The sequence below is a fragment of the Chiloscyllium plagiosum genome, unplaced genomic scaffold (genome assembly GCF_037043375.1).
Source record: "Chiloscyllium plagiosum isolate Xiang-an unplaced genomic scaffold, Cpla_swu_hap1 HiC_scaffold_23, whole genome shotgun sequence".
In the NCBI taxonomy this organism is placed as follows: domain Eukaryota; kingdom Metazoa; phylum Chordata; class Chondrichthyes; order Orectolobiformes; family Hemiscylliidae; genus Chiloscyllium; species Chiloscyllium plagiosum.
In genome coordinates, this window is record NW_028270161.1 from 12,320,916 (window position 1) to 12,332,152 (window position 11,237).

General features: G+C 39.9%; 1 protein-coding gene across 21 annotated transcripts in view; it reads left to right on the plus strand.

The window, feature by feature from the left end:
• Positions 1 to 10,399, plus strand: part of celf2 (cugbp, Elav-like family member 2) — a 1,014,614-nt gene extending 1,004,215 nt beyond the window's left edge. For all 21 annotated transcript variants that reach the window (XM_043714096.2, XM_043714095.2, XM_087999366.1 and 18 more), the window contains 3 exons: positions 3,918 to 4,061; positions 6,129 to 6,299; positions 7,638 to 10,399. In XM_043714096.2, coding sequence (XP_043570031.1) covers positions 3,918 to 4,061; positions 6,129 to 6,256 — 272 coding nt within the window. In that variant the 3' untranslated portion in view covers positions 6,257 to 6,299; positions 7,638 to 10,399. The remainder of the gene's footprint in view (positions 1 to 3,917; positions 4,062 to 6,128; positions 6,300 to 7,637) is intronic.
• The last annotated feature ends 838 nt before the right edge of the window (positions 10,400 to 11,237 follow it).

The window sequence follows — 11,237 nt, forward strand, 5'->3', positions numbered from 1 at the left end:
ACTCCTTGTTAGATTTGGAAGAGTGACCACAGAAAATAGGGTGTGATGCTGTAGAATTCAGAAGGTTCATTGGAGATTTGAGCAAAGTTTTCAGGATATTTAAGGGGACCATACTGGATGGATAGGGAGGACTTATTTCTGCTGGTTGGTGAACCTAGGATTAGGGGAATAGCCCAAAGATTAAAGTTTTAAGAGGTGAAAATTAGGAAACATGCCTTCACATAAAGGATCATAAAGTTTGGAACTCTCTTCTGCAAATGGAAATTCATAATAGATCAAATGTTAATTTTAAATCTGTGATTTGAATTTGTGTATAAATAAAGATATTAAGAGATACGGATCAAAGGTAGCAAAGCAGAGATCAACGATGATTAATTGAATGGCAGGATAAGCTCAAGGGGCTAAATGGTGTCCAAATGTCCCTGTGTTCCTTGTAAAGGATGAACGGGTGGGTGGGATCTGGGAGGGGCAATTACCTCTTGACCAAGGATGTGGGGCAATTTCAATGCAATAATTATATTTTTCCCTGGGAATGGGTCACACGGATTGGTTGATTTATTGTTGTCACATGTACCGAGATACAGTGAAAAGTGTTGTTTTGTGTGCTGTACAGGCAGATCGGACCATACAAAGTGATCAGGTTAGTAGTAATTTCCAATAAGAATTCCAATTCCAAAGGTGGTAGTGAGCACCATAAGAGTGCAGAGAGAGAGAGAGAGAGACCCTGACAAATTGAGATTCTCCTCATCCTCTGAGGAAAGACTGCTGGGTTCAAAGAGAGTTTAGCAGAAAATCAATGTGAAGGCATTCCACAAGGATGGAGTAGAGCATCTGACAATTGAAAGAAGTATGAACATTCGAGCAGAAGGAAGCAAGCTTTTATTTGGAGATTGTCTGTTGTGGTTTTCAGATTAAGGGATGTAGAACTCCTTCTGCACTTGGCATTTCATTCAAAGCTCAATTATAGCACAGTCAGATGGGAGAGATGATGGCCTAATGGCATTATCTCTAGACTATTAATCCAGAGACCCTTGTGGTGTTTTGAATCCTGCCATGACAGATGGGTGGAATTTGAATTCAGTAAAACAAAAATTGAATTTGGAGCTAAAGTTGACCATGAATTCATTGTTGATTGTTGGAAAAAACCCATCTAGTTCACACATGTCCTTCAGGAATGGAAACTGCTGTCCTTACCTCGTCTGGCCTACATGTGACTCCAGGCCCACAGCCATGTGGTTGACACTGAACCGTCCTCTGAGCAATAAATAGTGGCCTGGCCAGTGATCCCCTCATCCTGTGAATGAACAAAACAAAAGTTACAGCTTCCTGTTGAACTTCCCTACCAAAATGTCTTCGCTTCAAACAAACCAACTGTGCGAAGTTAACATTGTATCTTACCCCAGTCTAGTCTTCCTGTGGCTCCAACTATTAGTAAACAACTTTTGTGTTGATGGGCAGCTTTGTCCTCCAGACCAGTGATTCTCAAGCGTATTTTGGCCACGGCCCCGTTTGGAGCTCAACTCAGGTTCCAGAGCCCCCCTTTCAAACAGGATACAACACAAACAGATAGACGCGCTGATCTTCAGATAATGAAGCAGGGAGATAATGGATGCGAGAACCTTGATTGAATACATTGACCCAGTGCAGTCTGATTCATGACTGACTCTGAAGTGAAGCTGTGTGGGAGGAGCCTCAGCAATTAACTTACCAGGTGTGTTGAATTCAAATGGTGTGTTGGAAAAATATTATAAATAGGAGGGAAATTATTGACTCCAGTGAAGGTTGTTGCTTGGGTATTTCATCAGTTCAGTTACCAGAGCCCCCATAGCCCCCCTTTTCACTGTTTTCAGTCTGTGTCCCCTTCAAGTGTGCCAGGGCCCCTTAGGGGGCGATATGGCCCCCAGTGAGAATGGCTGCTCTAGACCTCTGCCTGTGATAGAGTGAACAACCATTTGGGTGAGAGCCCTGAGTCTGTTGTTGAATCAAAGTCTCCTCGTCACCATCACAAAGCATACAGCTAGCTGGAATAAAGGAGAATACAACTGGGTTTAAAGCAGTGGAAAGTGCTATTGATGGTTTGATAATGAGTGATGATAATTGTGATACTGAATTGATAAAGAAACCATTGGTATTAGATTGTCCATGAAACAAATTAATATAAATTTAAGAATAGCTATTGTTAATTAATGTTATTAACATTAAATCATTATTCTTGGCATTTGATTGTGAAGATTATCAATAATATACAATGCCAATTTATCTAGGTCTCTTTTTTGTTATAAAAGTGTCTCCTATTTTCTTGTTTTCATCGCCACTTTAAAACAAGTGCGACCTCATTACCCCTTTAATAAACATCTCTAACATCCAACACACAAACACACACACACACTTTATTAATCTCGAGTGTCCTAGAAATAAATGGGTTGTGTGTGCTGGCTAAGTGCTGAGGCACTTTAATCAATGTGTGGGAGATGTTATTGCCTTGTGCACTTGGGTCAGCCAAATTTGTCACCTAATTAAAACCAATAATTCAGTTGCATGAATTATTACCTGACAGTCTAACATACCTGGCTACTGCTTGGAATGTTTGTGTTTAGCCTTAAATGAATCCCCTATCCCATGCCCTGAAGAAATGGTAACTCATTAATGATAGGTGGAATCTTCTCAGCTCCGTCCTGATTAAGTCAAGGATGGGAAGACTTCTGATGACTTTTCCTCGCTCACTGCCAATTGTGGTCCTTAATGGCCATACGTGTCTCATTGTTAGATTTGGAGTGATGGGTGCTCTTGTTCAAAGGCTTTCAATGCCTGATCCAGAGAGCTGGCACCAGGAGGAAGGGTCTGTTCAGAGAGCCCAAACAGTATGTGCCCACCTGCTCCTTCCGTTAGGTTCCTGTGGCCTGGGATCCAGCAAACTCTGGGTGGCATCAGCTACAGCTTCCATAGTGGCGCTGTCCTTCAGATTATTCATTAGTGAATGACTGCCCACTGACTCTCCATGAATGGGATTTCCATCCCTAGGATCAAGCAGTACCATCACCATCACCACCCCTACCCCCGGACTGGATGCAGGGGGCTTTCCCTATGAGAGCTGACTCAGATCTCCCACTAGCTCTCCAACCAGAAAAGATTTGCTGGGAATGGAGGGCTTGAGACATAAAAATAGACTGGGACATTTTTTCACTGGAGAATAGGACGTTGAGGGGTGACCTTATTGAGGTTTTTAAAATCATGAGGGGCATGGATAAAGTGAATGACCAGGGTCTTTTCCCGAGGGTGTTCATGAATAGGAAAGGTTTGGAGGGATATAGGCCTATCTACTGGGAAAGTAGGACTAGTTTAGTTTGGGAGTATGGTCAGCATGGACTGATTGGACCGAAGTGCCTGTTTCCATCTGTATGACTCTTCAACCAGGGTCTGGTCAATACTTCACTGATATGTTTTGACAGGTGTCAGTGCTGTTCATAAGAATGTATCCTCTTCTGAGCTGCGTTCTACCTTGCCTGTCATACAGGACCTGTGCTAAGGTATTGAGCACAGTAGTTTAATAATACATAATATGTATTTCACTAGTCAATTTATTTAGTCCCGCAAAGGGATGGGGTTTTCCAGGGGTCATCTGTTGCCACAAGGGGTCAAGCTGTTTCTCCCACAAAACCCCTGCCTCCTTACACTCAGTCTTAAAGATTAGGAGCAGAAGAACCTTCCCAGTTTATGAAGACATGACTAGGAGGTAACCACGTATCTTGTCAGGGTAGTGTGGAGTCTGGATTATATTTGCGGAGCCCTCATGTTTTGACTGAACTAAAGATATTCTAGCCTCAGAATTAAAAGTGAAGCACATATGTCAACTTAAATGTGTGGAGGACTTCTATAATCTTCTGTCTGTGACTCATTTTGTTAAATCTCATCCTCAGGGCCAGAAGGTGCGAATCTGTTTATTTACCACCTTCCCCAAGAGTTTGGCGATCAGGACATCCTACAGATGTTTATGCCATTTGGAAACGTTGTGTCTGCTAAAGTCTTCATTGATAAACAGACCAATCTTAGCAAGTGTTTTGGTAAGAATGTGTGAATGGATTTCATGTAATCCCAAAAGCAGAGACTGGGCTGATATCTGATGTTCTGATCATGTGCACGCAAACTGTGATGGCTCATAAAAATGGATCTCAAAATAAAACGGAGTCACGTCCTCTCATGGTTCCATTGAAAACGGAGAAGGCAGTTCAGTAAACTCCCTGTTATCCAGTGCCCAAGCATCCGGCATTCTCATGCAATAAACAAACATGTCAAGAGAAATTTGCCCTTTAATGGCGTTTCTTAAAAAAAAATGTCTGTTTGAACTTGGTGAATCATGTTCCAATGTGTTTATCAACTTGGCGAAAGTGAGTACTGCAGATGCTGGAGATTAGAGTCGAGAGTGTGGTGCTGGAAAAGCACAGCAGGTCAGGCAGCATCTGAGGAGCAGGAGAATCGACGTTTCGGACAAAAGCCATTCATCAAGGATTTCTGATGAAGGGCTTTTGCCCGAAACATCGATTCTCCTGCCCCTCGGATGCTGCCTAACTGCTGTGCTTTTCCAGCACCAGACTCCAATGTGTTTATGTTCAGCCACTAAGTGGTAGTTCTCTCAGTCACTACTAGCAGCGCTCTCCAGCTTCCTCCCTCAAGCAGGCACCATTACAGTGCAGCTTGTGTGTACTGTACTAAGTTTCTATAAGAGTAGTTCTCATGCAATTAATAGATTCACATAACCGGCCCACACCTTTCTCCATTTACTATATTAAACGAATTGATAGGCTATACTTTGGAATCCTGCTGTGTCCTCAGTTCTGGTCTTACCCAGACAGTGGTAGACATTCTGCCAAGGCCTGAGCTTCCCTCTGTTAGACAGAGAAAATCAGCTCATGCTCCTCATCATGTGCCAGCAGCCAAACTTAGCTGTAACTCCACTGCAGGGAGTGATGGCGTCATGGTAATGTCACTGGAGGAGAACTGCATAACACCAGGCTAAAGGTCTGGAACATGGCGAAATTTGAATTCAATAAAAATGTGTAATAAACAGCTAGCTTAATTATTTATTAGATTAGGTTAGATTCCCTACAGTCTGGAAACAGGCCATTCGGCCCAACAGGTCCACACCGACCCTCCGAAGTGCAACCCACCCAGACCCATCTCCCTCTGACTGATGTACCTAACATTATGGGCAATTTAGTATGGCCAGTCCACCTGACCTGCACATCTTTGTCTGTGTGGGTTTCCTCCCACAATCCAATGTGCAAACCCACACAGACAGTCGTCCGAGGTTGGAATTAAACCTGGGTCCCTGGCACTGTGAGGCTGCAGTGCTCACCACTGAGCCACTGTGCCCCTTAATCAATGGTGATTGTTATAAAAACCCAGCTGGCTGTAATGCTGGAAGGAAATCTGCCATCTTTACCTGATGTGGTTTGTATGACTCCACACCAACGCTAGTGTGGTTAACTCTTAATTGCTCTGACCTCTGGGAAGTTAAAAGTGAATAAATAAATGTTAGCCTACCCAGTGACAGCAGTATCCCATGACAAATAAAAAAAAAAGGTCAAATAGCCTCCCTTCTTAGCATTCTCTCGGATCACTCCTGCACAATGGCCACTTTGGCCAAGATAACAGAGTGTCCAAGTTGCCCTCTTTATGTCAACTATGGGTCAATATCATGTTGCCCTCTCTAAGTTGAGATTTTGTTCGTGCCAAACTGAGAGGACACCGCATTGCCCCTAGATGCCATTTTTAAGCTGAAGTGTTAAGTGTTGGAGTTGGGGAAATGGTCAGCTGACAGTTGACAGCCATTCCATCAGCCAATGAAGAGCATGCTATCTTCCGTTTGGCATGGTACCATGCAAGATGGTACCGTCTCCATCGTGGGAGTGTAGGATGGGAGCAGTTGAAGATAGGCGATAGTGTGATTCTGTCAAGAAAGCACTTGAACAGAGCTGGACACATCTGGTCAACATTCCTTCAAAGTAGCAAACAGTTTGGGCATGTTCCTGAGATAAGATACTTAGGAAATTACATATCAATCCTCTTTTTAAATGCCCTGTTGTTTAAGGGTTTGTTTTTCCTTTTCTTTTCCCCCCTCCTCCTCCCAGGTTTTGTAAGCTACGACAATCCAGTTTCTGCACAGGCTGCCATCCAGGCTATGAATGGTTTTCAGATCGGAATGAAGCGTTTAAAAGTTCAGCTGAAACGATCCAAGAATGACAGCAAGCCGTACTGAGTCTAGTGTGGGAGGTTAATGCTGTTACTTTAGCTTTGTTAGGGTAAGTCCCATGAACCAGCCGTGGCTGAGGAGGATCATTGCCAGCATTCATCAAGAGACAGTATTTAACATTACACTTCCATTTCCCCTCCCAGCCCTCCCCACTACCCCCCCACCACCTGTTTTCCTCCCATTCCCGTTACGTTTAGTATCTTAGACCTTATTGTATTAACAGTATTTAATTTTTTGCTTTGTTCCGTAAAACAAAAATCGAATTTTGCAAAAAAAATGTCTTAAAATATTTTTAAAAATAACCGAAATGTGCAATTTAACTCAGAAGCCACTGGTGCCAAACAGGCCCATGTGATTATGGGGCACCAGGTGCTTTATTAAGCTTAACAGACCCAGTTAACATAGATTAGAAAGGCCCCAGCAGTTTACGGGTTATAATGTGGTGGCCTAGTCTGAAAGTGATGCCAAGTGAACTAACATAGTCCTTTATTTTAGTTTTATTTCTCACTCTCTCTCTCTCTTTTTCACTTTCAAAGAGAATTTATCTCATAGGACATGATCATGTTTTACATAATCAGCTTTCTGTGATCAGATCACAACAGTTTGTTTTGGGGTTAAACAAAGGCCTTTTTGAGATCTATTTCTACCACCATATAGGGGCTCTTTTTTTTTCAGGAGGGGGCAAGGGGGTAAAACAAAAGAGGTTAAATGGTAACATTTACTAAAGAATAAATTGAATATGAAAAGTAGGAAAGCCACAGGCCTGTACATTTTATTTGTAAAAAGAGCAGCTCTATTTTTATACAAATTTTTACTGCCTCAGAAAGATGGAAGTTATTTATTAAATACCTATAGTTAATTTATTGGATACCTGAGATAACTCATCCTCTATAATAGTTAGAGTCTGCCTCGTGAATAGTCTTAAAATGTGCTAAAGTGGGAATGAGATTATCCTTGTGTGCGCACAAATCACAACCTTGTACCTTCCATGCTTCTCCTGTTTCTCGTACCCTTTATTTGTGTGGTATCTCATTACTCATAGCTTCCATTATCTAGTCAAATTCAAGTTTTTTTTTTATTTTAATCTTGTGACTTTAATTTCCTTGTTTGTATACTTGTTTAATTAAAAATCTGTATTTCTGTCCCAAAACCAATCCATCTCTTTTCTCCTTTTTAAAGTGTTGATGGATTCTTTTGGGTGTTTATCTGTTGCTGTTGCTTTTTTTTTCGTTAACAGTGTTATTAAAAAAAAATGCAAATTTATGTGAATGGCTCATAGATTCTAATGACTGAGATTTGCATTGTTTCTGCAACCATGAGAATGATTTTGTTCCTGCTGCGTAGACTCTGTGTAATTTTTGACTCTTCCTTGTTTTTTTTCCCCTAGACATCTTCATGCTCGTTAGTTCATCGTTTGCCTAGCATGTCCCTGTGACGTCAAAAAAAAATTCAAAAAAAAAAGCTCATCGTCCCGTCATTGTTTCTGATGTCTTTCTGACCTCACATCATACTTGGTCCTCCTACTTGACCCCTTGACCTAGTTTGACTTTTCGAGATTTTTTGCATGTGACCTCACGTAGTTCTGAATTCTAAAGAGATCAATGTGAAAAACGTAGCTGCATTCGTGTTAAGACTGAAAAAGAAAAAAAATTATTTTCAGAAAGTAAAGCAAGAAAACAATTATATGAGAGAGAGAAGGGAAAAAAAATAAAAACCTGTGGCGGAAATGTTTCTTTTTTTTTCATGAAACAAACTTGAAAGTATTATACAGGGATTGACTTTCTCTCTGGTCACTTAGAAAAGCGATAGCAATATGTGGCCAGTGTGCAGAATGTTGGTTTCTTAATGAAGCAGACTACTTCTGATCAGATGCTGAAACTGGTCAGATATTATCAAGAGCTCTGTAATAATTTTTACATTTTTCAGCCAGTGTAAAGTTTTGATAAGGCCATTTAAGTGGCTCACTTTCTCATCGATATATATAGAAAAGATTAAAACCACTTTTTTTGTAGACTAGTTTAAGATAATTAAAAAAAAGATGACCCATGTTTGGGGAAAGACTACCTATTTGTGTCACCTTTTGCTGAACTGATTCACACCTAGACAATCTGTGGTAAATGCACATTAAATGACCTATATTTTATACTGTTTAAATGTATTGGAGAAGATAAAACAAAGCAGTAAGTGTAAACTTCGTCACGTTGGTAACTATGTGGGTTAAGTTTTGGTGTCATTGCAATTTTTAAGGTTCTATAATTAAGTGTTTCGTAAAACGACACATTTTTCGGTTCACTCGGCAAAAGATTTTTTTGGTGGCCAAAAAAATCTTAACTCATCGGGTGAAAAGGGATAAGAAGAATTATTACAATTCCAGGACAAAAAAAAAATCTTGTGCTTTGTGTGTGAAACGTTTTGACGTCCGATTTTGTTCCTTTCTTTTCATTGTGAGATTAACAGTTTGACGTATTCTTTGTTCAGCAAAATGTGAGATTGGCTTTTTTTTTCTTTTGGAAAAGAAGAAAACAGCAACTTAAATCAGTGGAATTAGTGCCAAATTCCAAAAGCAAAACAAAGGTACTTCCTGCCCAGCGCTTAATTGTGTTACTTGTGAGAAGTAATTTGATAACATGGGTATTTTGTTACTTGAGTGTTTTGTAATAATTCTCTCACGTTTGAAAAAAATTAAAGGAAAAAAAATAACAGATCAAAACCAGAGAGAAAAAAAAGTTTGTTAAATTGCTAAAGCTGTGGTCTTGTTGCCTGAGATTGTTCATTGTTCGTTATTTCTCTTTGTAAAAGCGCTCCATGTTTCCCAACCTCGCCATTTATAGAAGTTGTGCAAGCAAACCTCACAAAAGCTTTTTTCTTATAGTTGTGAAATTTAAAAAAATAAAACAGTTAAAAAAAAAGACAAAAATTTAAAAAAAAAACACCCCCAAGGCAGGAATGTTTCGAACTGTTTTTAAATATAATTAATTAATAATAATTAAGCAGCCTTAGCTGTCTTGTATGACTTTCTAAACATAGCAAAAAACATTTGTCATTCCTCTGTGCATGCACTCAGTATGTAATGAAGCACTAACTGTTAACGGGCCAATATTTCTCTGCGTTGAAGGCTAGGAGCAGTTTGAATCAGTTCAGCTTCCATTGCCTTGGGGACTTATTTCTGGCCCACACTGTCATGAATTCATTTCCCTCACCATCACCCTCAGCCCGTCCCCATCCCCTACCCGCAACAGACATCCTCCCAACACATTGTTTCTGTTTGGTTTAAAATCTTAAGTAAAAAAAAAAGGGAAAAAAAAAGTTGTAGCTTCATTGCATTTTTTGAAAAATGTCTCACAAAGACAAGTGTTTGTGCTCCTGTGATGTGAGATCTGGTGTTTGTAGACTATTATTATCATTTAGGATTAAGATTTAAAGAAAAAATATATAGTTTTAAGTATTTGTTTGAAAAAAGCCAAAGTTAATGCAAACTGAGTGGGGGAACCGCAAGCCCATGTGAGTGCTGTAATTCTTTTTTTGGTGCATTTTGCCTCTGTATGTGATGGAAGTTTTTTTTGAGGGGAAAGGAGTCAACATAACACACACACACTCAAAAAAAAAATGTGGGCTTTCGTATTTCTACGACTTGACTGTAATTATGCATTTTGTACCAGTGGAATTTTTTTATACTGGAAATTAAAAAATGGATATTTCTGCGCCTTACCTGTGTGTGGGCCCAGTGATGACTGACTTTGAGTTTAATTTCTGGTTGGTGCAGAGAAAGTGGCGATTATTTCGTTTTAAGAATTAACAAGAAATACTTTTTAAAAGAAGTAAACTTTGGCTTGCTTTCCTCATTTCTTTGCATATGCTTAACTGTCAAGAATTTTTGTCAAAAAAAATGGGTAAGTTTCTCTTCAATTATGTATTGTGCAGTTACATAAGGTATTAGGACTAGCAGTATTCATTCACCTACAGTGGGATAACTGTATTAGTTTAAAAAAAATAGGGGTTTGCTTTTTGCTGTTAAAATCCAAGTTTTTTCCTGATTCTCTGTCTTCATTGTGAACATAACTGTGGAACAGTTGGACTTATTTTTGTAACGTATGTTATTGTGTGATGCAGTTTTTGCTTCTGTCTCAAATATTAAACCATTTTTCCTAATACTCGTCTCTCTTTGTGTACTGTTGGTGGTGTCCATTGTTGTTTGATGTTCAGCAAACCTCACTGTTCCACGTCCTTTTTGTTTCTTCTCTCTGTTGTGTAGACGAGATACTGCCAATCCTACCAGCTACTTCTGTTTCCTCATTCCTGTTTTAATTCAGTATTTAACTGTTTTTTTCCCATTTCTCTCCCTTTTTTTTTGGACAAATACAGCTATTTTATACTGTTACCCAATGCCTTTTTCATGTCCAAGTGATAAAAAAAACAACACTCCAAAAGGCACAGCACGTTAGTATTAGACACAAAGGTGAAAGAATAAATAAACAAGAAATAGGCTCATAAAATGCCATATTATGATAATGTCAGCTTTTATTCGGATGCACGAAGCGTTCAGGTTTTGACTTGTCTTAGCGGTTAACTGAGCATTCAGCAGAGATTCTACTTTGGATCTGAGCTGAGATCAGGCTCCTCCTAGTGGCTGTATTGACAACTGCATCAATCAGTGGTAATGCTGAGCTATTTTGGAGGGGAATATTCCTGTTCTGTGCAAAGCTAGCTGATTTCAATCCAGCTGACCTCAGCAACAATTATTAACCTGAACCACCTTTAGGTTAGGGAACGGGAGGAGATGGAGTGGGGGGAGAGACAGAAAAGCAATTGATTCAGTCAGAGGTCATCACACAGTGACTGAATCCCATTGAAAAGTGATTGTATTCACTGCACTGTAACTTCATTTTGCATCAACCTGCCAGCATCAAAAGCCCACAATACATTCGGCTGAAGTAAACTACAGTAATCTGGTGTAGGCATTGTCCTGTAGACACTGCCAGAAGATGAG